The following is a 27,178-nucleotide window of genomic DNA, read 5'->3' as shown; positions in this document are numbered from 1 at the left end:
CTTTTGACATTACATCAAATTATCGAGGTGACACATACCTCGTAGGTCAGGCCCATATGATGATTCATCGATTAATTTTGTTATTACATTTCATCAAAGATAACCTATTTAGATCGATCATCTTTTTAGGTACATAACAAAACTTCACAAAACTATCAAGAACGACACCGCACGAGTAGCCAATAATGCTGAACTTGGAAGACTAGATTCTATATCGCTGTTCAGGTCTGGTCTTCAAACAACTAACGGTATTATAATTTTATTTACTACATAAATTTACCGATTGTGAAGGCCACCCCAAACCGTTGAGTGATTTTAAAAGTAATTCCGCTTTTCAATTGCGTTTTGCACATACAAATCTTGGACGACATTTAACGAACATTCATTAAACCCCCTTTTCTTAGAGCGCGGCTCAACGGATGGGTTGTGTTTCTAGTTCAGACGCTGTGTAGCAGAAACAATGGACGGGGAGAATGCAGCACATTCTGTCACCCGACCCCGAACAGCTTCACATGCGGTTGTCCTGATGGCGAGCTGTTGCTTCAGGATGGCAAATCATGCCCTAGCGGTATAAAACGATGCTTTAATATGCTTAGAGTGTTTTGTTGTTTAATATATCAAATTGTTAAAAAAAATGTAACTTTATTTATATAATGCAACGAAATATTGGCGCAAAGAACGATATGAAATAAGGAAAGGATGGTCACGGTTTCATTTCTGGGAGCTACAATAATGTATATATTGTGAAGTCTGCAAACAACCATTCGTTGTACGTCCTGATTAAAAAAAACTAAACATTTTATCAAATTTAAGCTTGAGATTGAGTAGCAAATAAATAGGGACTATACATTCTGTTGAGCTCTTAAATTTGCTCTTTAAATGAGGTGATGTCGAAGTTAATTTTAAGATTAGCGTTAAACACTATTTTATAAAGTTTAACTAAGTTTTTTACTTCCAATCATTATATGCATGTCAGCATCTATTATAAAACAATTATAGACCACTTTTGTTGATATCTATGTCAAGTTCTTTCAAACTGTGAAAAATGACGCCAAAACCACAAACATAAATCAAATAAATCATACATATTATAAAAAGATGGAAAACACTTTTTTCAAATTCAATAATTGTTAAACTCGTGACTGAAGAACTATTACATTAATTATCTTTACATTTTTTTCATATATATTATTCAATTTCTACAGATTGTTAAATAAACAAATATACCCTAAACGAAATTAACATGAAAATTATATATTCTTGTATTGTGTAGTTTCCTTTGAATTAAAGAACTTTTTTTTAAAGTCCGAAGCCTTTTTTGTTATTAGTTCACTATTTCACAACTAAAATTTGTGAAGATATAATATATATATATATGTTGAAAATATCTATCACTATATAGACCTTTTCGGAATGATGATTCAAGTTTTGTCATTTTGATTTACATAACTAAACGAGTTGATTCCGGGCCATGGTTTACAATTCTCAAACTCAGATAGAAAGCAGTTAAGCATGAAAAAATGCGAATGATGTAAGCATTTTTGTTTAATTTGTGAAAAGTATTAAAAAATAATGTACTGAAATTAAGGAATTTACGTTTATGTTTTTTACTCAATATTTATCTCTTAGCTGTAAACACAGAAACAACTATCGCATCGTCAACTGCATTAAGCACATCAGCGTTGTCAACGTCTGCAACCCCAAAAACTTCTTCATTTACAACTATTTTACCGATAACATCAGCAACAACAAAGACGACATTAACAAGCACACCCGCAACAAGCTCTGCGATTACAACGACCCGCAATACAGACACATTAACAGCAGAGCCGACAACTGGCAAACATTCTTCTATCCAGAACTCAGATGCACAAACAACAACGGCAACAATAATACAAACAGCATCGACGACTTCAGCCACATCAGATATGACAACAACGGTGAGTAACCCTAATTCAGATGCACACATAACATCAGTAACGGCAGGACCAACAACATTAAAGACGTCCGCATCATCATATGTGCAAACCTCGACACACAAGGCAGAGGCATCAACAACAAATGCTACAGCATCGATCACATCTTCAATAATCTCTATAATAACCTCGACCTTCATTACCATGCGATCAACAACGTCGGCAACAACAAAGATATCATCGTCAAGCACTTTAGCGCCTGACACAATAAACCCATCAACGACAGAAAGTATAAACTCGCTGAGCACTCCCATAACAACTTCATCTACAATTCTCATGGCTAAAACAACTCCTGGAATAGAGGAAATTAAAGACAACGATGTCAAAGGGTCTTCTTCTGCTCCAATTATGTACATTGGGGTTGGAGTTGGAGTTACCCTAGCGGTTGTCATTGTAGTAGTCGCCGCTGTCATCGTGTACAAAAGGTATTTAATTGAATAATATTTACTCCAACGCAATGTAATTTAATATTTTGTATTAATATTTACATGTATTTATACTATATACCGATTTTAATAATAATATTATAATTTCTGGAAATACCAATCTTAAATTATGGTATAACCACCTACTTCGTAATGGTTTAACCATGACTACGTATTTCCTAACATCGTAGTCTGGAGATAATTGAGTGTAAATATACTGCATACAAATGAAATAGTTGGGTGATATTATCAATCATACATATTACATACAATTAAAAAAATGACTAGTGTATTATTCCTCATAAATTGTTAATAGCAATTCATAAAATATCAACCAGTTAAAATGTGTTTTGTAAGATTTGGAAGACAGCAGACAAGACCTGGTTTTGAAGCGAATCTCTCGTATGACTTCTTCAATGAGAGTTTTGAGTCTGGGGCAACAGAAAACAACAGACCCTACCAAAGGCTGTGTTCGCATAATGGTTCCAATGTAGAAGAGGTTGAAAACCTGGTAATCATAAATTATTTTGGAAAGTAGTTCTTGTACTACTCTTTAATGTATCCATTTGTTATGGCGTTCAATATTTTATTAATGCTTTGCAAATGTTCAGGACATGCTGAGATTATAAAGGTTATTGTAAAATTAACATTGTTTATGTCATATATATTTTCTTTTATTCCTATACTATGAGGCTATTTCTATTCATTGTAATCCAATAATTATAACACGATATGAAGTACTATTCAGATTGCACAAGTTTATTTTTGTTTCATTTTACTTTTTATAGCTCACATATATTATTATTTTCTTCCAGACAATACTTACGTACACTTGGTTTGGGTAATATGTGCATGTAATAATTGTATTTCCAGAGTAATGAGCATACGTACAATACACTGTTTGCCGTATCCGAAGAAACCGACTATGACACGATTGCAACGATTGACGAACTCAAAATCCATCAAAGCACAGCTCCAACCACGCCTTTCCCTCCTCATCCTTAGTAGTGCAATCTCGGAATATATAAGATACAATTTTAGTTGAAAAGCGCACTAGCAATTTCGTTTAATATGTGGGTCTCGGGTAACAGGAAATATCGCCGTTGAATGTTGAAGGGTTACCTTTGTTTTCGGACACCATACCAGTCAGAGGTGTAATACAAATTATATGTTTGACCCCGTGGAGAGTAAGATAAGGCTTTAAAATACATGAACACGTGAATAAAACCCTGTCATATTCGAAGACCACAGTGTTATTTAGTACACATGTAATCACACTATTATTTATATATTTTAGATATATAGTATTCACTTTTGATAAGAAATATATTGCGGTATACCATAAAGCCATTCTCGGTTCGAAACCTTAAACACTTCTCAATTAATGTAGTTCTCAGCAGTGCAATCAATATTATACTTACGTTTTATTCGATTGATATTGACATTAATAATTAACATGTAATTGTATTTGTATTTTGAATATATAATGTATAATATCACTGACGTATTAACCTTGCGATGCAAAGAAGTAAAACAAAAACAATAAATGATAAATACATGATTCGTACAATGTGTATACTACTTATTTATCAACACGTTTGGTAACAATAAAATATGCACGTGTTGCTTAGATATCTAATGCTGTGTAGAATATTAAACTTTAAAAAGTCATTAACACTCCAAATCAACGAACATTTCGTAAAATATTTTGAAAAATAAAGTTAACACAAACTATCTATGTTCCTTAAAGCAATTGCCAAAGCTTCAACGCTAGATGTGATCTGGTAACAGATTTACATGTAACGCGATGCAAAATGCTCGTTTTTATTTTTGTTTATCACAATATATTGCATGTGTATTTCCGGCTATGATATCATAGCATTTACGAGCGAACGCGAGATTGGCTTCGGGCAGCTTCGGAAGCACGACGTAGTTTTCATGCCTATAGATAATACTATTTTTGACTGTGTACATATATATAACTTGAACAGAACATATTTGGTCATAGTCAAGGGTCGACCAACCAATATGTCTAATTTCAATATAGGACTAATATAACAATCATAAACGACACACACGCGTATCACTTTTCGAAGCATTGGATTATTTGTGGTTTTATTTGTGTGATGTATATGATATGGCCGATGAACCAAATGAACAAACACTGAAAGGCTTTATCTTAACTTAAGTAAGTAGTACACGTTTAGAAGTAAAGCTGCACTTAATATTGTGTCGATGTTTATACTTGAATAAACGTAATATTAAACCTTGTAAACACTAACAAAACATCAAACTGAGATTAAGTTTGCAAAATCTGGCGTGTAGTGCTTTACTTTTTCTTTAAATATCTGTTTACATATTATTCATGATAACAAGTAACCAAACACTGTTATTGTCTTAAAACATGTAATTCAAACTCACACTATTTTCATAAATAATAATGCTTTGGTAACAATGGGCGTGAATTATATAATCTTGAGATTTTTTTTTGGTACAAAGTATACTAATTGATAATGTGTATATATATATATATATATATATATATATATATATATATATATATATATATAAATAAATTTATATAGCTGACGCCATTTCAGGGATAACAAGAACTATCATCACCAGCCTCAATTTGGATACCTTAGACAGCTACGTGGCCAAGCAACATTAAAGAAACCAAATACGTGTAAAATATGTTTAATGTAAATATGAAAATAAACTTTATAAAACTAAAAACGACTACAAAAAGCAGCGAAAACTTTCAGATAATAAACTAATTTATGAGAAATAGTAACATCTTGAGCGAAAGTGTTCAATATACTAAAAATATTCTTTCAGGCGCATGACGCGAACTAATGTGATAATAAACTATGTTCCTGACAAGCTATTCAATCAAATCGTTGCATATATATATTTGAAAATCCATCGATATAAGGCAAAGGTGTGTATGGGACAGGAATTTTATGTTTTTACTTCTAATGTGACTTGACCTTTAAGGTATAGACGGATGTTTCCCGCGACACGTTGTCTTATATTAGTTAACATTTATGACAAGTAATGGATGCAAGAATTTGTTAAGTCCTTTCTGACAGATGGGTGGAGGGACGCACAGAGGCACCGACGAACAGTGGGACTGCTATATGTTGCCTTCGTCAATGAGGGGCATACAACTACAATTGTTTAATTGAGTCTGTTTTGAACGGGGTTATGATAAAAAATTAAAGCACAATGATGAAGAAAAATCTTTACATGCAATTAGAAGTTATTGAATTAAAAGAATATAATTTTAGAAATACAACACACATTCGTACTTAAAATACTACTTCAACTTCTAATATTGTATGGAGAAACTAAATAATAAACGTTTGTCTAGTTATACTATATAAACTGTGTATAATAACAAAATAAAAAAAACATATGGTCATTAGAAAAATAGTTTTTTAACAATAAGTGTATCAAAGATAAAATAGTAAATATAAATACACCACACACATGAATTTCAAATGCAAGTTGAATATAAACAATGACAAAAATATACATACGTAAATACAGTATGTGTTCTTACCTATTACACAATTTATATGTAAGACGAGAACCTAACAATTCATTTATAAGTTGTATCGAAGTATGTTTGTCAACTAGAAGTACTCGAAACAATAGATTGATAAAAAATTTGCTTTTGCATTGTATCTACATATAATCAAGTATTTGATGCTCCAAAACGTATTTACATAAGTGTGGTTTAAATTTATATATAACTATCATACAGTTACATATAATTACATATTTGATCGTTTAAACTACGGTGGTACAGTATAGACTGTAAGCCAATTATGTTTGCAAGAAATGAATGTACATAACTTAGATGTCAATGACGGAATCTAACAAACGTGTATTCAACACTTATCATTTTTTGTATCAACGCGACCAGTACGAAATGCTTGGAGTTACCGATGTTGACGTAGGATTGGTTAAACTAATCCATAACTGATCTACGCCCGTCCGATCATGTTAATTACACACCGGAAAACTCCATGCTCAAACTAGGATCTTCGAAATCAGACGCCGTTCCTACATAGTCATGTTCTACGCCTTCGATAGTTTTTGGTTTTCCGTAGATTTCGCCATGCGTTTGTAAGATTACAGCTCCAGTATTACTCACTGATTGGCGACTTGGGGGATTCTGTAAGTTCCTTTGACCACTTTGTGTCTTTCTTCCCCATCTATAAATTTTATAATCGATTTCACAAGTGTATATCTGACATTTCTGTAAACATCAACTATAAATTTAAATTTGAAAAGTGTTTTTGAGCAAAGTACATAATCTTATAAATAAGAAACATAAATGCTATACCATAATAACAGAAATATCTATGAGCTGAATATATGGAGATTCATCATTTGTTTCTCATTTTAAATGCAAATTGCATTCACATATCCACTGTCATAACGTTATTATTACGCCAGTAGGCAAACAAATAAGGTTGTATGGTTAACTGGTTTGTAATGGCATTTAGATCAAAAGCTGAATGTGTCGCACGTTGTATGTTTGTTCACAAAGATACGAATTATATTTGAGTTCTAGTAGCTAACACGTAAAAACACAACTAATATAAGCATAAACTAGTATAAGATTAACTTACATTTTACAGTGTGCATACTTTCTTAAAACGATGACACTGACGACAACAATAATGACAATAGCTACTGTTACACCAACTCCGGCTCCAATGTGCATGCTTTGAGAAGAGGAAGCTTTGTCACCATTGCTTTTATCGTCCGAAGTTTCTGTTACTGAGGACAATGAGGTTGGTGTTAAAGGTAAACACAAATAATTTGCCCCAAAACATTAAAACTAACATTATTTGTCATGTTCCATTAGGATATGCTATAATGACTATGGACATATGGTGCACTCTTTAACAGTCTGTCAATTTGACGATAACACACATTTTAAGTGCCCATGACTTATAATGTTAGAAAATGGCATCAAACATTTGGCCGAGAAAGAATGACTTAAAGGGATCTTTTCACGCTTTGGTAAATTGACAAAATTGAAAAAGTTGTTTCAGATTCGCAAATTTTCGTTTTAATTATGATATTTGTGAGGAAACAGTAATACTGAACATTTACCATGGTCTAATAGAGCCATTATATGCATCTTTTGACGATTTTAAAACCTAAAAATTATAAAGCGTTGCAACGCGAAACGATTGAATAATTTGGAGAGTTCTGTTTTTGTCGTTAAATTTTGTGAAACTACGAAGATTGCTTATATAAGGTATAAAATACGTTCAGCATGTGTACTCGGCGGAATAGCTCAGTAGGCTAAAGCGTTTTTACTTCAGGACTCTGGCAGGACTCCATGGGTCACTGGTTCGAAACCTGGTCCGGGCAATGTTCTTTTCCTTTTTTTAATTTTATTCTTGATTTTTTACTGGAGCTTTTACGATCCAATGTTTACATTTATCGATATAAAGCATTTAATGAATAAGTTAAAAAATGCCAAAATCTGTGAAAAGGCCCCTTTAAACAATAACTAAAAGAAACGTTACTGGCAAATATCATATACTAACTAAACATTTGTATTTACGTAAATTAAGTGAGGTGGTTATTTTAGCCCTCCCGTTCGTGTATTGACATACAAGTTTTGATTATGTGTTATAATGATAATCTATACCACTAGGACATGTTTTTCCATCTGGAAGCAATTGCTCTCCGTCAGGGCATCCACACGTGAAGCTGTTCGGTGTTGGGTGACAGAACGTGCTACAGTTCCCTCGTCCGTTGTTACTAGAGCATTGTGACTGGACTATAATTTTAACTTAAAGTTTTAATATTTTCAAACAATATTAAATCATATAATTCGTATACAGAGTGTAATTGTCCTTGTTGTTAAAGACAGAATGCGTAAAATACTTTCCGTTCTTGGTAATGTTCACTAATAGCATTATTAGAGACGCAAGTTTGTTTATAACAACTGAATAGTTTACAAATCTGCATCATCACTCAAGCACATACTATTGCTGATCTATGTTATATATGCTATTCAAAGACGATCAAAACAAAATATATTAGTTATTTATATCTATATCAGAAAGTCTTAAATAACGCAATTGATTGTGCTATTTATTAAACCCAATACGAGTTTAACATCTATTTGTTAAAACAATATCTAACAAATCTTACCATTTGTTGTAAGAAACGTTGATGAGTACAAAGAAATTGAATCCAATCTGCCGAGTTCTGCATTGTTTGCAAACTTCGAGGTGTCTTTTGTGTTTGATTTGTGCAATTTAGTTATGTATCTGAAACCAGATCATTTAAAACAGTTGTTTCAAAACAACTATCCATTAAAGAACCACGTCGATACGTTTGTGTACAAAAAAGATAATTAGTTGTGTATTCAAAGGAATACATTTTTAAGAATACTTTTCTGATCATTTTGCTATGTCAGAATCGATACAATATATATTGTTAGTAAAATCGGCATGTGCATAAAGTGTCAAACGTCGTTTGTTGAAGTATGCCACAAATGTATTATTACTTGTCATAAGCAAAATTATCATACACCTACACTTTAATCCAAGCAGTGTAAAATAGATAGTTGCCGAGAAGCTTAATGTCCATGAGATTCGCTCCAGGGTCTCTGAAGTACTGATAACACGTGTTTGCCTCATATCCACAGCGGTAGATGATGTCCGTTTTGCCATCAGTAACGTATAATTCTCTTGCTGTAAAGGACATTTAATTTAAAACAAAGATTCCGACCATATGCCGAAAGTCGATGACCATGCAACTTTACAATAATGGTATATTTTGCCATTCATACATAAAGTAAAATGCTTACAGATTAGAACAGTTTATTTAGTAAAAAAAATCAAGGCCAACGACTCATACTGCAGAACAGAATAAAACAATATAAAACAATATAATACAATTTCAAAGTTGTGTCATATGTTTCTTTTCATGTAATATTATACTTCTTTAGTGTGTATCGCCTGTAAAAGATGATAAATATAACCTTGTTATTTCATAAAAGTGTTGTCATTATTCGAAGACCTAATGTTGTAAAAATCGGTTATTGTCTCTCCAGACGAATAGCACCTATATAAATATAAATTCCTATAAAACGATACTTATAACAAGGACAAAATGCGTGGTATTCGCATTGAGTTATTTCGATGTCACTATTCGAACAATGTGTACATAATCGCGGTTCAAATTGTAAGTATAATAATGTCTACACAATTCAACACTGAGTTGGTGGTTACCACTGCGAAATTTGGCTAAAGCAATTTTAAATTTCGTGTTGATATTCAGGACAAGATATCCCTCGGGATCTAGATGCGTTTTGAAGCATTTATAATGATAACATCGACTTAAACTTTGCATTGCGTGTGCCAATTTTGTGTATGACATTCAATAATACGTTATTTGAAAATATTAATAAATAAGGTGTTATCGCCTATTTATTTATTTATCCAGGCACATCCATGTCCGTATGTAAACAGAAGATTCTTTTAGAGACCAAAACAGGCCCTTCCGATATCGTCTAACGATACAAGCATTTAGTTACAGTTTCTCGGATAACGTTTACTGGGCATTCGAAGCAATTTGCACATTATACATTATACAGGTGGTTTAGAACAAAATACACATAGATAGTCTTCCATATTTGTCCAATGCAATACACGTGTTAGTGTTTTTATTTAACTTAACATATTTTTCACAAAATTATGAACATATTCTATCTTTTGCTTGAATAAATAGCCCTAGACCTTAGAGCCATAAAACAATAGTGTTGTAATCATCGAGTCGAATACTTTTAGCATATGCCTTAGGTAAAGTAAGCACATGATTTTTGATAGGCATAAATTGAAAATATAGCGCCCCGTGCTTGCGTGGGTAACAAAGTCAGCCTCAGTTACTTGTAATTAGATGTTGTTTTAAACTCTTGTCCTCTAAAAGACCAACGTTCGCATTTTTAGACAGACAAATCAAACGGTTGTATTTTAATTGTCTTCTATTCCAGTGCTTTCGCAATATGAATTTATTACATTTAATTGTTGTTGTAACTTTTTAACAGTTTCTTCACAGTTTTCTATATCATTTGCTTACATTAAAGATAATACAGTCGAAACTCGATGGCTCGAACTAGCTTGACTCGAATTTCCGGTTGGCTCGAACTCTCATCAAAGCACCGATTTTGTATTGATATATATTTATTTAAAATTTTTTCGGATGGCTCGAATTCGCGAGGCTCGAATTATCGGATGGCTCGAACTGTTTTCACAGTCCCGGTGACAATTTTCACACGTTCTTTTGTTCGGATGGCATAAACTGGTAATCAATTATGGCCGCTTGATTAAAGGCACTCAATAATTGATTTAACACCAGTTGCAAACATGTTATCGACCTAATCGTTAATTGATTTGAGTAAAAGATTTTTTATTAATGTAATCAGATATTATCTCGAGGAGTGCGAAAACTCACAGCATGTTCAATCTAAAATTAATGTCATAAAAAGCTTAAAGCGTAAAATACGCAACACAGACTGAGATTATGTTATTCTTCAAAAACATATCAATAAACATATCAATAAATGAATTACTGTCTCGTAGGTAAATGATGTGCATATAGTGCTGATGCATGTTTTGTTCTTTAGTGCTCTGTGTTACCAGAAAATGTGCTACGTTAAAACATGCTGATATAATTTACTAATTTATAATATATTTATTAACGTATTTATATATTTATGTATATATACTATATATATATATATATATAACTACTATTTTTATTTATATATACTATGTTTATTAATTTATTATTATAAAGTATATGTTTGGTTCTTATAAATTAAAAAGCAGAAAGAAGTACGAAGTAGTACGGAGTTAAATCAATATAGGCACTCTTCAACCGGAGTTGAAAATGTACTGCAGACTTGTTCTCGACTAGTTCGAGCCATCGGGTTTGGACTGTATACCGTTTGGTTATTTATAAAAATACCAGAGCCACATTTTTCTTTTAAAGGGGCAGATTATTTATAGATAAATAAATTGAATATAATCGAACTTGTTTTGTCTCCCTTTTTAGTACCAATGTTGCAGGGGAAAAAACTATGATGTATATGAATTAGAGGACATTCACGCTATGCATTTTTGTCTTTTGTCTTACAGTAAGCAAATCATTTGTTGAAATATCTCCTACCTCTCTAAAGTTAATGTTTGTTAAAGATAAGTGATGCATATTGCAATAGAGACAGTGTTTACTCTTTGTATCTTGTTATATTGTTGTTTAATACCATAGAAAGAACCTATTGTGTCTGACCGGAAGGAAAACTCTTAATTTGTGCATCACATGTTCAAGGATGATGCGTTAATCAAACACATGTGTACGAAACACTTACATAAATAACAAGATACACATTATGCAGTTATTAAAAAAAGTAAATGTTTTTTCTTTGAACATAATTAAAGCAAAAAAAATTAAGCTTAACGTTTAAATTCAGATTAATCGTGAAGAATAAACAGAAAACGTAAATTGTGATACCCGATGTGTCAATGGCTATCCCGTTAGGCCATACCATTGATGTAAACAGTGTAACAATGTTGGTGCCGTCTGTGTGGGCGCGTTTCAATACTACAGGATTTGTACCGAGGTCCGTCCAAAACAGAAATCTAAATGAAATTTAGTAAAACTATTGGTAAAATATTATGTTTACAATTTATAAAGACAGAAAAAAAGCATTAAAATACACATATTTTTTTTTTATAAAACATATGTCTATGTTTAAAGTAAGCAAAAAAAAAACAAGTATACCCTCCGTAAACATGATTTTTTGCTATCATTAAGTCGTTTGATTCTAAGTAGTAAAGTATTGTTCATCATTCTTTATTTGGAGGGACTTTTTCAAAGACATTTTAATTTATGAAAACAACAAAATAGTTATATTTTAATTACTTATTTTACCTTTTATACATGTAAAAACATGTTTTTACCGTAAACACATAAATCTATTGAAATAATTTATTTCATGCCTAAACATCCAAACAATATAATCGGTGATTTTTAATCTCCATTAAAAGCTTCTTTATGAGATGCGTTTCAATGATACGTTTCTTACCATATGAAGCCAATTTCTCAAAACTCGTTAGCAGGAAGAGATTAAGATGATCCTTTATCGCGCTTCAGAATAATGTTTCTCTTGTTAATATTAAACCATTCCAAAATTAAAATGCAATTAAAGCAAACGTATCTTCTCATGTAGTGCATTTATATTGTATTTATAAACAATGCTATAAGATTTTTATTTATTCACGATTGAGTGTTTTTTTAATTATTTCTGGGACAATGTGTGTGAGATTTGGCATGCATATTAACCGATTATAACTCACAATGTTTTGCATTAAAAATTCCAATGTTGTGACGCCCATCTTTTAAACGTGTTTAGGTCGTTGTGTATGCATTTTCCTGTACTATATAACTAGTTAGTCAACTGCCTGCCTAAAATGTTTTCCTGATAAAGTTTTAGGTGTTTCAATATTCGTATATATTTGTAAAAAACAAGGCTGTTTGTAAAACATGCATGACCCCCATATGGGCTGTCCGTTGTAGTGGCAGCCATTGTGTGAATACGATTTTTGTCACTGTGACCTTGCCCTTTGACCTGAAAATCTATAGGGGTCATCTGCGAGTCACGATCAATGTACCTATGAAGTGCCATGATCCTAGGCAAAAGCGTTCTTAAGTTATCATCCGAAAATCATTTTACTATTTCGGGTCACCGTGACCTTGACCTTTGACCTTGTGACCTCAAAATTAATAGGGGTCATCTGCGAGTCATGATCAATCTACCTATGAAGTTTCATGATCCTAGGCGTATGCGTTCTTGAGTTATCATCCGAAATCCAATTTTACTATTTCGAGTAACCGTGACCTTGACCTTTGACCTTGTGACCTCAAAATCAATAGGGGTCATCTGCGAGTCATGATCAATCTACCCATGAAGTTTCATGATCCTAGGCGTATGCGTTCTTGAGTTATCATCCGAAATCCAATTTTACTATTTCGAGTCACCGTGACCTTGACCTTTGACCTAGTGACCTCAAAATCAATAGGGGTCATCTGCGAGTCATGATCAATGTACCTATGAAGTTTCATGATCCTAGGCCCAAGCGTTCTTGAGTTATCATCTGACAACCACCTGGTGGACGGACCGACCGACCGACAGACCGACATGAGCAAAGCAATATACCCCCTCTTCTTCGAAGGGGGGGGCATAAAAATCATGATAATGACGTAAACATTCAACTGTTACTGTTTTCCGTTGTTCGATATTGTTTTAGTTTAATTACCCTTGAACAGGATCAATTGCAATTGCCATCGGTTTAACACCGTCCGAGATCAATTTTCTATGGAAACCATTAGGAGCCACAACTCCGATGCCAGTGAAACCTGTCGGCAACACACTTGATCCTACAGCAGTGTAGTAAATGTTCCCTGTACTGTAGTCCAAATCCAGCCGGTTGGGATATGCGCGATACGTCCCTGTGGAATAGGGGATAAACAATATAGTTAATCAATAAGAAGAGAAAACGGTTTCATGAAAAATGATGGCTGATTCAATTGTTGCAACACAAACAATAACGACGACGCTATTCTATATTAGTGGGACTTTATTTGAATGACATTTTATACTAAGAAAATCAATCAATGAATACCATAATAAATAATGAGATAAAAAAAGCTGCACATCTGCTTTGGTGACCAACATACTTCCATTAAATATATGACCAGCTGTTATATACTTCGTTGGAAAAATAGAATAAGTATTATTAAAAATATTTTATTGGCATATACTAGTAAATGCAGAAAATTGCATGAACAAATCCATTGATAATTCAATTATCTGAGAAAATATAGAAATGTAGAAAGAGGAAGTTGGAGGAAATTTCTATTTCGCATCTGTTAAACTCTCATGTAAGTGAAATAAAGCAGATTCTTCTTTTTTTTTATCTCGGTACTATACGGTACGTTGTTTTAATACTGTATTGTACAATACACATTTCTGGAATAAGAATGAGGATGGGGAGCCGGAGTTTTATATTTAATTGACATCATGCTTGTAACTTTATTTATAAAATTATATTAGTGCTTTCAAAGAAGCAAGGGCAAATGCAAATCGAAGTTTTGTATGAAACACAAGTCAATACAGCTATTCGATTGTGTTTAGGTCATGTACTTACCGACATTATTTAACACTGAATATCCTGTACCGTTGGCATTTGCAGACTGAATATATTTTGATGTGTAATCACCCCATATGATTCGTTTTGTAATTGAATTGTAGAGGACACCTGTAGGGTCAGTCACGGTCGAACTATCAAGGGCGTTTACAGCGTTATTTATGAGAGAAATTTGATACACTTTATCATGTGTCCAATCCGAAACGTACATAAAATTGTCCAACAGAGGTTCTGCAAAAGAACGAATTTTTGGAGCACGTGAGTTGGCGATGAACATTTAATCAGAATATCATCTAGTACAGGTTGTAATATGACATTTGAGTATATACAATTATGAGCAGCCCTTTGTGAAACTTGTTATTTGTGAAACTTGAAGAAACTGTTACTTATCTTTTGTAAACATTATTACAGTTGTGCCGTGTTTATCAACTTTTAAGATTCATTAAAAATCAGTTCTTAAAGGATATCACATTTATTATGATATATGATTTCATCTTGCACCTTAACAATTAGCAATTGGGCGGACAAAATAAATAGCTAATGTAGCTTTTCAAACTCAACAAAAAATATATTGTAAAGTCTCAGGAAAATTCTTTCTTTGCAAGTACCTGATGAACATGTTTCCGTGTTGTTATCAAGAACAAAACCAAAGCTACACTGACATATTCTGTTTCGATCAAGTGGAATACAAATGTGCTCACAGTCCCCATTATCAGCATCGCAAGGACCTTTCGAAATAAACGTAAATATAATAACGTTTTTCTACCTCCAGCTATATAGGTTTTAGTATCGTTAACGAAATGAGTTAAATCCTATTATAAGTGCACACGATGGAGTACACTTGAGGCATTTTGACCAATAATTGCTGCACAATTAAAGTTAAACACTTAATAAATTATAAAGCAGTAAAAGCGGACATCATTGACAAAGTCATTTACCGCTCTCTTCTGGCTGTTCGGTGATATCAACAACACTAATATCAGTAACTGCTACAAGAGTATAAAAAGATCTAGTGTAAGTTTTGCTTTCTGAATCAGTCAGAGACAGAACATCCAGATTGATTCCTGCGTCAGCCACGAGGAGGTGATTCTGTAAATAAAAACCTGCATAATATAGAGACCGTATGACGGTCTTTCATTGTAGACTCAACTTCGCCGGATATTAATTATATGCCCAAAAAATGGTAACAGCCGTGTGAATAATAAGCACAATATTAATGTGTGAAATTATGGCACTCGTTAGATGCATCAGGAACACTAAAAATCACCTTGTATGAATGAAGTTTTAGAGGCAAAGTTGATTTAGCAACTCCCCCACCAACTTCTGTCAGTTTAGTTCCATCGAACTGCACTGATTTTATACTGTTTCCGTCAATAAAATACAGTCTGTAAATATAACAAAGAACTTTATTATTATTAAAGCTTAATAATGACAACTTTCGAAACAGAAGATCCATTTAAATTGAATGATTCTAACAACTAATGCGCGAATCATCTGTTATACAATCGATAGCAGATTACATGAACGACCAAATTAGCAATGCGTTCCCGTATAAATGATGTTTTATCAGTAAACGTAATTGAATCCGCATCCACTAAAATGCAAAGTAAATATATATAGAAACACATATCATGAACTAACCTCTGGTAAGCTAAATCAACAGTTAGGTCTAGTGGATTAGACAAGTACTTCCAGCTTACAATCGTCTGAATATCGGTTCCATTCACATTTGCCTTATTAATCTGATAGCTGCCGGATCTCCCATTTATCCACATCATCGTTCTAAAACAATAACCAACTACCATAACTATTGAAAACTTACTTTTTATGTGTGAATATTTTACATAAATTTGGAAGCGTTATTTGTTTGACTTCCTTGAACGTTGTAACTACATACTAGTAATAAAGTTCGTTTATTTGTTGATTATATTGCGATTTCCTTGCCGATGAAACATCTAGATACTATTTTTGTTGTAAGCATGCATTTGTAAGTTTCTAACCTTAGCAAGGGAAGAATGGTTAATGCCTTTGGATTGTCCAATCCGTTTGAAATAAGAGTTTGTTTGTTCCGTGTTGTTTGAGAGAAAGCATTTATTTTCCCAGTTCCAGATTGTTGTCCTTGGCACCAGTAGACGTTTTTGTCTCCCCAATCTACTGCTAGTCCTGATTGATATTGTGATAGTGAGCAAAATAACACTTATGGAAAACACTAATGTCGATGTAATCAAGATTACGCCGGCAGCTCAAGGTTGGAGATAGCACGGTTACTCAATTATTAACTTGTAACATCAGTAATATCGGTAAAAGGAACGCCGGCATAAGAACTCGCCGATTATATTTTCACTTTTTAATAAATATCTAGTTACTTATCAAAATAATTATTGTTGGATTTGCATTTTCATAACAAATAACATTCCAGACATTAATTTTTAAATATATTTCGACTTCTAAAAAATCATACTGACGCGACATACAGTTAAAATTCAAAGAAATATCGAACTTCCTTCAAGATACCGAAAGTTAACTTAGGTGAGACTGATATAATAACAAGTTTCCGCTTTTTTAATTGCAAAAATTGGTTCTCAACTGGCCAATAAATACAATCTATGAAGGTCTTAAAGTGCATGGGTATGCTACGCATTCCTAAATAGTCGATGAAATGGGCTATAACAGAGTAAGAAGCATATGCACACCCAACATAATATATGCAATAAGGCAATTCAAGACAGCAGACAGTTACTTGTCACATGCCAGCCAGCCAGCCAGCCAGCCAGCCAGCCAGCCAGACAGACAGACATACAGACAGACAGACAGACGGACAGACAGACGGACAGACAGACGGACAGACAGACGGACAGACAGACAGGCAGGCAGGCAGGCAGACAGGAAGGCAGGCAGGCAGGCAGGCAGTCAGGCAGGCAGTCAGGCAGGCAGTCAGGCAGGCAGTCAGGCAGGCAGTCAGGCAGGCAGTCAGGCAGGCAGTCAGGCAGGCAGTCAGGCTGGCAGTCAGGAAGGCAGTCAGGCTGGCAGTCAGGCTGGCAGTCAGGCAGGCAGTCAGGCAGGCAGTCAGGCAGTCAGGCAGGCAGGGCAGGCAGGCAGGCAGGCAGGCAGGCAGTCAGGCAGTCAGGCAGTCAGGCAGCCAGCCAGCCCGCCAGCCAGGCAGCCAGCCAGCCAGCCAGCCAGCCAGCAGCCAGCCAGGCAGCCAGGCAGCCAGCAGCCAGCCAGCCCAGCCAGCCAGCCAGCCAGCCAGCCGCCAGCCAGCCAGCCAGCCAGCCAGCCAGCCAGCCAGCCAGCCAGCCAGCCAGCCAGCCGCCAGCCAGCCAGCCAGCCAGCCAGCCAGCCAGCAGCCAGCCAGCCAGCAGCCAGCCAGCCAGCCAGCCAGCCAGCCAGCCAGCAGCCAGCCAGCCAGCCAGCCAGCCAGCCAGCAGCCCAGCCAGCCAGCAGCAGCCAGCCAGCCAGCAGCCAGCCAGCCAGCCAGCCAAGCCAGCCAGCCAGCCAGCCAGCCCAGCCAGCCAGCCAGCCAGCCAGCCAGCCAGCCAGCCAGCAGCCAGCCAGCCAGCCAGCCAGCCAGCCAGCCAGCCAGCCAGCCAGCCAGCCAGCCAGCCAGCCAGCCAGCCAGCCAGCCAGCCAGCCAGCCAGCCAGCCAGCCAGCAGCCAGCCAGCCAGCCGCCAGCCAGCCAGCCAGCCAGCCAGCCAGCCAGCCGCCAGCCAGCCAGCCAGCCAGCCAGCCAGCCAGCCAGCCAGCCAGCCAGCCAGCCAGCCAGCCAGCAGCCAGCCAGCCAGCCAGCCAGCCAGCCAGCCAGCCAGCCAGCCAGCCAGCCAGCCAGCCAGCCAGCCAGCCAGCCAGCCAGCCAGCCAGCCAGCCAGCCAGCGAGCCAGCCAGACAGACAGACAGACAGACAGACAGACAGACAGACAGACAGGCAGGCAGGCAGGCAGGCAGGCAGGCAGACAGACAGGCAGCCAGACAGACAGACAGGCATGGAGGCAGGCAGGCAGGCAGGCAGGCAGACAGGAAGGCAGGCAGGCAGGCAGGCAGTCAGGCAGGCAGTCAGGCAGGCAGGCAGGCAGACAGACAGACAGACAGACAGACAGACAGACAGACAGACAGACAGACAGACAGACAGACAGACAGACAGACAGACAGATAGACAGACAAATAGATAGAAAGAGAATACCAACTGATTGATTAACATACTTGAAATTGCGTATTGTTGAAAACGCGTACTATTCGTTATTCGAATGTCAGCTGTGCATCGTTACAAGAATTGTTATAGTGCACAGGGAGACCAAACATATTTAAACATAACTGGTGGTGTATCAATTATTAAACTGACCAAATAAGAAAGGAAATAGGAAAAGAATATTAACTTGTTTAAACAGTAAATATGCTAAAGTTAATTCTGAAAGCTATTGTTGTGCGTTTTCAGTGCACGGTGGTTATGATGTTTTAGATATGTTGTTATTTTTGCCGTAAGCCTATATGTTTAAATGAATTTGAATTGTTTTTTTGCATTAAGGTAGTTATTTCGGAGTCATTGGAGTGTTTTTTTATGAATAAGTATACATCGATAAGCAATCCATATATCAAGTGGAAACAAACAATTTTGTATTTAAGAACAAACGCATCACTCGTATAAACATGCCGAAATGCCGAAACAGCGTATTTTTTAATTCTATATTTTAAACATTACCTGTCACGTTTTCCGTTGCTGATGTAATACGTTGTTTTGTGTGAATCCCATCTAATGTCACGGTATAGATGTCACTGCCGTCCGCAAATATTACCGTTCGATCATGAGAATCTATTTGCAAGTTATAACTGTGTTCATATATTTCAAATTTAAGACATCATTACCACACCACTCATTACCTTTGTTTTCAGGCTTCAAAACTTATAACTTTAACAATCAAATAAACGCATTTAACATGTATAAAGCGGTTAAGTCACATACCGACTGTAAGCCAATTTATATTCGACCCAACATTCGGGAAACATGTTTTGTTAGTCGCTATGTAATTAACTTCGTCATGGATGCCTCTTACATCAGCAGCACATATTGTGGTTGATGTAGCCCAGACTAAAGCGCGATGAAGAGAGCCTGTAGTTTCTACAAAACCAAAAAGAGATCTATAAGAGTACGATAAGAAGTATATGTATCTTAACACTATCTTAAAATTAATATATTTTGTCTATGTTATTACAAAACACGGACATTCAATTAATCAAGGTGTGACCAACATGAACGTGCATTTTCTTAACTCGTGAAAGACTATTTTCGCGCAAGTTTATATGTAAAATAAAACTGAAATACCGGAAATTTGACAGTGTCCGGTATAGCGATACTGAGCGTTACTTGCCAATGAGCTCACCGGCTGTTTCATCGAAAGCTCTGTTTCATGGCAACGTTCATGCTAGAGAAGAAACGCCTTATCACCATGATGTAGTCGATTTGTTAAGATTTTCACCGTTTGGGCTGCGTTATGCGAATATTCCTGATGGTTTATTTGGGCAAAACGCATTTGCTAGCATGAGGTCGCTGTAACTGGCGAATTCCATGAGCCTCTAGCACCTTACAGTGGACTAAATGTTGCGGTTTTGCTAAAATGTGCCTTTCCAGTTCTTCCAGACATCCTATTCTACATTGGCGTTCCAATCAGCTTGCACCGCCAGGATGTCCTTCTTTCGAGTCTGGTGTACAACTTCCTGCAGCTGTTCATATAAATCCTCTATGTATTCGTCACTGTAGGCTCTTGTAGGAGCATATACCTTTATAATAGTGATGTGGTAGTGGCTAGCCCATAGTCGGATAGTGATTAGCCGGCTTGATATTTGTCGACACCCAATAAAGAAATTTGCATTGTCTTTGTTAACGAGAAACACAACACCCTGTTCGTGTGTATCATTACGACCACTTAATTAAAGTGTGTGGCCTTCTTTAATATTTAGTAGATGTCTCGCCATTGTTCTTCCAACACATCTCACAGAGACCAAGGATATTCCAGTGGCAGCTTTCCATTTCATATGTTAGTTATATTACTTTTCCTTCTTATCTCCGTTATTTTACGTTCAAATTTGATTGTTCATCACACAAGAGGAACACTGTGCACCACCGCCCTGAGGCGCAGCGACGCGACCATTGGTAACCCGGTCGACGGCCGATCCAGAATGGATTGAATGTTGTTCTTATCATCTGTGGCGTGTCTAGGGCAAATGACGCATGACGGAGCCTATCCCTCTGAATGCCTGACCACATCCGATATCCTCCTACTAGGTGGCTCGCCATGGTTACGAACACGATGGTTTAGTTCTTTTTGTAAACTTCGCTCTGACCTGCATAGAGGAGGCCTTTCGCTCTTTGGTGCCGTGTAAACATCCTTAGGCTTTTGGTCTTCAAACACCAAGCTACAATGTAGCTTAAATCTAGTGGAGAACGACGACGTATCTCGACTCGAACAGATCTCTCAGACCTGCCAACTGTAACTAAAACAGCCGGTGAGATCCTTGGCAAGAATCGCTCAGTCAAGAAGCCATGGATCAACGCCGATATAATTGAACTGTGAGAAAAACAGAGAGCTCTAAGAAAAAGATGAGCGACCCAAAAGGTACCAATCAGTACAGAATAGTAAGATAACAAATCAAGAAAAGAAAGAAAAGGGCAAAGTTAAACTGGATTGAACAACAGTGCCAGTACATAGATGAAAACGTAAAGACAAGCAACAATAAGAAAGCTTTCCAGCTGGTGAAAGATCTACATAACATTTAACAAGAGCGAACCACAACAATCCATTAAAAAATGGCAAACATCTGACGGAGGAACAAGACATCCTGAATAAATGGACATAATACTGCTCAGAACTGTACATTGACAGAACCACTGGAGATCCAGGTGAACCGAATGTGCTTCCAGCAGCAAACAATGTCGACTACCCCATCCTTTGTTCGAAAGTTAAAGCAGCAATCAGATCGCTGAAGAAAGGGAGGGATGATGCAGGCAAAGGGATCGGGAAGCAATTATCAGCTTCTTACCGCCCATCAGCAAAAGGGCTGGCCCCTATCGTGAATGCAATCCGTCATCATCAACCTCCCCCCTCGAAAGGAAAATTACAGTTGTGCGTGAACTACAGAACTATCAGCCGCATAAGCCCTCCGAGCAAGGTAAGGCTAAATATTTCCTGAACAGATTGACACCGCAAGCGGAAAAGATCATCGCTGAAAACAGAACAATTTCAGACTAGGGCGCACTACAACATAGCAGGTCTCTAACCTCAGGATTCTGTGCGAGAGGTTGATTTTAAGAAAGCATTTGACAGGGTATGGCATGAGGCATTGTGGGCTACCATGAGGCTGTATAATATCAATTCCAACATGACCCGAGTCATCGAACACCTTTATGACAAAGCCACCAGTGCTGTCTTCTTCAACAGCAGCGTAGGGGACTTGTTTAAAACCAAAGTCGGAGTGAGACAATGCTCATTGCTTTCTCCCATCTTCTTTTACATCTCTCTGGAGAGAATCAATACAGACGCCTTAGAATACCATGACGGGAACAGTCAGCATTGGTGGCAGAACAATCACAAACTAACGTTTGGCCGAAAACATCCGGAAGCAAAACGAGTTAAAATACTTAGCTAAACGACTGAACAAAACCTCTACAGCCTTCGGTGCAGAGAAAACCAATCTGAAGACCAACAACACCAATGAAATCAGCATCAGTGTCTGTGACGAAAAACTATAAACCGTCAACAGCTTACAATACTTGGGAGCAATTGTCACTGATGAAGGCCCCAAGCCTGTCATAATCCCAAAGCACATACGCAACAGTGCTAACAAAACTGAAGACCATCTGGAACGACAGAAACATTGTCCTTAGCTATAAACTCAGAAACCGCGCCCTATTCCTGCCCATATTGCTGTACGCCTTCGAGACATGGACTCTTACAATGGACTCAGAGAAAAGGATACAGGACATGAAAATGAGATGCTTTTGAAGACTTTTGGGCATCTCCAAAAAAGACCACATTACAAACGATGGAGTCCAAACCGGAGTAAAGAACGCCATCGGACCCCACGAAGATCTGCTGACCACTGTCAAAAGACATAAAATAAAGAGGTGTGGGCATGTCTCAATATCATAAGGGCTTGCCAAGAGAGTTCAACAAGGCACTGTACAGGGAGAGAGGATGAGAGGCAGACAGAAAAAACAATTGGAAGATACTATTAAAAAATTGACTGGGTTGAGACTTAGCGAAGTCTTGAGACTGTCCGAGAGACGAGAAGAATAGAGCGACCTGGTTGCCAATTAACTTGTGGTATCCCAATGGTCGTCAAGACTACGGGCTAAGTGAAGTGAATTCCGATATAGTAATTAATTTTAATTGCAATTATCTCAAATAGTTAACCAATATGCTGAAAGTAAATGAGTGCAGTGCATATAACAATAAACAGTTGTTTGAACCAAGTGATTATTTGAGTTCCGAATAAGGTTTTTCGACGCCTGCTTAAACGAACCGTTGTGAAGTTAATGATGTTTTTGTTTTTAAATATTGTTCGAAATATTTTAAACCCTACCTGTACACGTGCGTCCATCCGCATTCAAAGTAAACCCCTCACGACACAGACACACGCGTCCTGTCGTATTGCTCACACAAATACTTTCACATGGATTGGTTGAACAGTAATCTGTATATGCATAACGCATGTGATAACACAGTTAGCAAATATTTGAAATAGTTTATATCTAAAACGTTTAAATATACCAAAAATTCTACATTTTGTCCTAGTAAATTTACGTAAATTATTCCTGCTACAATACTAAAACCAATTTATATTAAGAGGATGTGAAAATCGTTTTCCTGTCATTATTAGTATATAAATTGTTAACATTGAATATCTTATTGAAAATGAGAATAATCTATATACATAATCATGTATTAACGTCTAATTAAGTACAAAAAAGTATTGCATGCATTATGGTAAACCTGTTATCGTAGGCTGTGGTGCATAGAAATTCACACATGTTATTTCTGAGTTGGTTGATTGAAAAACAGGCCAGCCTTTGTCGTCTATGCCAGTGTCCTTGTTAAAAAGACGCACTTTTCCTCCCAAGCTTGAATCAAAATCCGTTGCAAACACAACGTCCTAAAATACCGTTCAGTTCAAAACATATGACCATCATGTATACCGCACATGTGTATGAATGAGATATTAACCAAAAACCAACAATTCAGAAAGAAATTAATGGAACATGCTGAATACTATTGAATTATCTTGTGCAGTTTGCATAGTCTTGATAGTCCTGACTACATACATATATTTAAATAACAAAGGAATACTGTATATAGATATAAACACATACTTACAAAAAAAACTTCTATATCTGAAAATGTAGTGTGCGTCATTCTTTTGACAGTCGAGCGTTCTTTTCCATCTAAATTTGATCGCTCCACAGAGTCGCGTATGGAGTCAACCCAGTACAGCTTCGATGATGCAATGTCGACATCAAGGGCTATTGGATAGGCTATGCCCTGAGACAAAATGGTTTTACGACCGGTTCCGCTGAGGGAGGAACGTTCAATCTTCGGTAATGATCCAACGTCGCTCCAAAACAAATATCTTGAGGGTAAAGATACGCTAATGCGTTTGAACAAAACTCGAAGTATACATAAACATTATATCTATTCAATAGAAAAAAAGCTTTTTTATAACGGAAACTGTGTCTTGCAAGGGCCAATATGAGGTAACTGCTGTATGCTTAAATTATAATTCAAAATGACGCTATAAGCAGACACAAAATTCTGCACATATTGCTTTAGTTCATCCCCCAAAAAAATTCAAGCGTTTTTGAGAAATTGAATAAAATGCGCAATGCATATTCTAGAAAAAATGGTTTACTTTGATATGAATTAGGTTATAAGAAAACAATATTTCAATAGTTTAATTATACATAGTGATTCAAAATATTTAGCTTTCTTACTTACCTGTTCCTGCCTATAATACAATTTCTTCAAAATGAAAACCATATTGTATTCAACATTAAATTCGCAATTAGATCGTGCAATAACGAAATGATATAAAAGCAACTAACTTGTGAGTCGGATCTACAGCAATTCCAGTAGGCCTCTCGACGTTATCATAAACAAGGATTCGGTAATGTCCATACGTGTTCAAGGACTGTAATGCGATCCATCTAAACGCTGGATCGGTCCAGTAAATATTGTTTGAAATCCAATCTAAAGCAATCTTCACATTACTCCTAGAAAGTCCCTGATGCAGAGGGATTGCTATGTCGTTTTGGAATCCGTTCTCGGGATAAAAATTCAGCTTTTGAAGAGTCGCTGAGTAGCGGTTATAAATGTACAGCTGTTTTCGAGCGTAATCGACGTCGATGGCCATTGGTTGTTCTAGGAAGTTATTGAAAAAGAAAGACTTTTCAGGTGTTGTGTGAATGGTTGTATTGCCAGCCGCCGTCTCAATCGGCAATGCGTAAACTTTTGTCCTATTATAAGAAGGACCTCCCGTAATTGATCCAAGAACCAGATACCCCGTTGACAAGGTATCTGTAAAATATGTCCAACAAACGTTATACAGATGAGGCATTCTTTCGTGATAAAAGTATACGCATACAAACGATTCTATAAATCTAGCTTCTTTAAACAAAGTATGAATTCCAAATAGACTATGGTTATAACTAGTACATGGTTGTTTGTATCGGGCCTTCTGAGTGCGACGAAGTTAACTTAGTCCACACAGAAAGCGTTGTTTGTTAAGATAAAATTGGCGAGGTTCTGTTGTATGGGGAAGAATGTGGTTCGAACGTTCTTGTATTATTAATACCATTTAAACTTAACCACATCATTCGTTTTGCGAAATATAAGAATTAGTGGCTAAACTATTAATATAAGAGCGAAGAGTTAACTATTTTATAGCACAGTCAATGGTTTTAATGAACTTGAATTCTGTTTTTAATTAAAAACACATTTTAGCTTCTCGTTTCACTTAAAAAGATAGGTATCATACTTTCAACATTATTTGTATGCAGTTATTAAAGTTAAATCTATGGGACAGTTGACATGAATATCATAAAAGAATGTTGACGTCTATCATTAACTACATAAAAGTGTAATAAATTGATTTGCTTTAACTCAAGTTTCTTTTATGGTTATTAATGCCCCATTATAACTGCATTACAACGCATATTTCGTAAAATATTTCGTAAAATAACAATTAAAAAACCTTTGTTTATTTATATCAATTGCTAAAATATCAATGCTAGATGTGATCTTGTAACATAAAGTTAACGAGATACCAAATGTTTCTCTTTAAATATTTTTGTTTGGAATTATATTCCATGTGAATTTCCCGCGACGATATCCGAACATTTACGACGAAAGCGATATTGGCTTCGGGCAGATCATGTAGACTACTTTTTGATTCCGACGCCGCCCGAAGCCAATCTCGCGTTCGCACTATATCGAATGTACATGTTTTATAAGTAATCTAATAGTAAGGGGCACCACATTTGAACCGAATAGTATTACTTCATAAAGATATTGAAATAAACAATATATAATGTCAAGCGATATGCGAAAAAAAAACGTTCTGAGAAAAAAGTTCGGCTTAATTTAAATAATGCTTATCGCTATTCACATAATTATTACAGTAAATATTTGCATTAACTATATTATCTATAGAAAAAAACGTAAGTTTTTTCGTTGATTTTGTCCGACCATGAACTGGTTCATGGTTTCAAAAAAACAAGTAAAGTTTCCAAAAGTATAAATTCAAATACAAATTCTATATTCATTCCAATCTACTTGAAATACAACTTTAATGACGTGATGTACTTAAATATTACTCTCTGTTTTCACTGAATTTGAAGATTTACCTTACATTACTTATGGATTTGATAAAATGTATATCTTATCACCCTCTTTCGATTGAAAGGATTCTTGGGACGTCGTTTAATTCATCTCAAATTTATTCATGTCAGTGAAATCAATGCTTGAATGGGGGCAATACATAAATTTGCTTCAATGTAAATGGAAATAACAAACCTCAAATTATTCTATGGCCCGATTATAATGTTAAAAGTCCATAAACAACACACATGTCCCTCCCCAGTGACTTGATTTATGTCGAAGTGTTCTATAACCACATGCTTTGGTCTTCAAATATGTAAATCATCTACAATCATTATCAATGAATACGTTTTTAGACTAATTTAGAAACCCATTTTAATTTGCATTATAACTTAACGATCAAATAACATATTCTAAAATAACTTCCTTGCAGAACGTTTTGTGCAAATGTCGTGTCAGAAAATGTAAATTGAAACCCGTTGGAATGCTTTTATAACATGTTTTACAGTAAAACCATTATTGCAAAATAGCCTCACAATTGAAATAAAATAAAATTTGAACAAAGATAGCTCGACTCTTGGCTTTTAAAAAATATGTTGAACTTCCAGATGTAACAGTGCCAGGGATTCACACTGCTTGTATGACCATCCCCACGCCCCTATAC

At 36.1% G+C, this 27,178-nt stretch overlaps 3 protein-coding genes across 3 annotated transcripts in view; 1 reads left to right on the top strand and 2 right to left on the bottom strand.

Moving 5' to 3' along the window:
• The window catches only part of LOC127844797 (low-density lipoprotein receptor-related protein 5-like), a 16,532-nt gene extending 12,570 nt beyond the window's left edge, over window positions 1-3,962 (top strand). The window contains exons 12-16 of the mRNA XM_052375295.1: window positions 130-248; window positions 437-568; window positions 1,630-2,401; window positions 2,759-2,912; window positions 3,275-3,962. Coding sequence (XP_052231255.1) covers window positions 130-248; window positions 437-568; window positions 1,630-2,401; window positions 2,759-2,912; window positions 3,275-3,406 — 1,309 coding nt within the window. The 3' untranslated portion in view covers window positions 3,407-3,962. The remainder of the gene's footprint in view (window positions 1-129; window positions 249-436; window positions 569-1,629; window positions 2,402-2,758; window positions 2,913-3,274) is intronic.
• A 1,045-nt stretch (window positions 3,963-5,007) lies between these two features.
• LOC127844800 (low-density lipoprotein receptor-related protein 5-like) lies at window positions 5,008-23,336 on the bottom strand. The gene is made up of 16 exons (XM_052375299.1): window positions 23,225-23,336; window positions 19,608-19,763; window positions 19,347-19,457; window positions 16,653-16,815; window positions 16,294-16,434; window positions 15,920-16,037; window positions 15,591-15,741; window positions 15,261-15,380; window positions 14,653-14,883; window positions 13,762-13,954; window positions 11,957-12,084; window positions 8,979-9,135; window positions 8,591-8,709; window positions 8,082-8,213; window positions 7,045-7,195; window positions 5,008-6,624 (listed from the first exon to the last, which is right to left on the bottom strand). The coding sequence occupies exons 5-16, from the start codon at window positions 16,428-16,430 to the stop codon at window positions 6,417-6,419; spliced, it is 1,845 nt and encodes a 614-aa protein (XP_052231259.1). The 5' UTR covers window positions 16,431-16,434; window positions 16,653-16,815; window positions 19,347-19,457; window positions 19,608-19,763; window positions 23,225-23,336; the 3' UTR covers window positions 5,008-6,416.
• A 287-nt stretch (window positions 23,337-23,623) lies between these two features.
• On the bottom strand, window positions 23,624-25,197 carry LOC127846035 (pro-epidermal growth factor-like). Its single transcript, XM_052377213.1, has 3 exons — window positions 24,741-25,197; window positions 24,016-24,268; window positions 23,624-23,794 (listed from the first exon to the last, which is right to left on the bottom strand). Exons 1-3 carry the CDS (start codon window positions 25,046-25,048, stop codon window positions 23,624-23,626), a joined length of 732 nt encoding a protein of 243 aa, XP_052233173.1. The 5' UTR covers window positions 25,049-25,197.
• Between the last annotated feature and the right edge of the window lie 1,981 nt (window positions 25,198-27,178).

Source organism: Dreissena polymorpha, chromosome 9 (assembly GCF_020536995.1).
Source record: "Dreissena polymorpha isolate Duluth1 chromosome 9, UMN_Dpol_1.0, whole genome shotgun sequence".
Classification (NCBI taxonomy): Eukaryota; Metazoa; Mollusca; class Bivalvia; order Myida; family Dreissenidae; genus Dreissena; species Dreissena polymorpha.
Note: the sequence above shows the minus strand (reverse complement) of the source record. Positions and strands in the feature narration are given on the sequence as shown.

Excerpts from the sequence above, each read along its gene's own strand:
- LOC127846035 (XM_052377213.1), bottom strand. The coding sequence starts at position 25,048 with ATGGCCATCGACGTCGATTACGCTCGAAAACAGCTGTACATTTATAAC. Across the intron at positions 24,269-24,740 it reads GCTGTAGATCCGACTCACAA|ATATTTGTTTTGGAGCGACG; the intron begins GTTAGTTGCTTT and ends TTTACCCTCAAG. Across the intron at positions 23,795-24,015 it reads CAGATATAGAAGTTTTTTTT|GACGTTGTGTTTGCAACGGA; the intron begins GTAAGTATGTGT and ends ACGGTATTTTAG.
- LOC127844800 (XM_052375299.1), bottom strand. The coding sequence starts at position 16,430 with ATGATGTGGATAAATGGGAGATCCGGCAGCTATCAGATTAATAAGGCA. Across the intron at positions 8,710-8,978 it reads TACACTGCTTGGATTAAAGT|ATACATAACTAAATTGCACA; the intron begins GTAGGTGTATGA and ends ATCTGGTTTCAG. Across the intron at positions 6,625-7,044 it reads AAGTATGCACACTGTAAAAT|ATGGGGAAGAAAGACACAAA; the intron begins GTAAGTTAATCT and ends TAAAATTTATAG.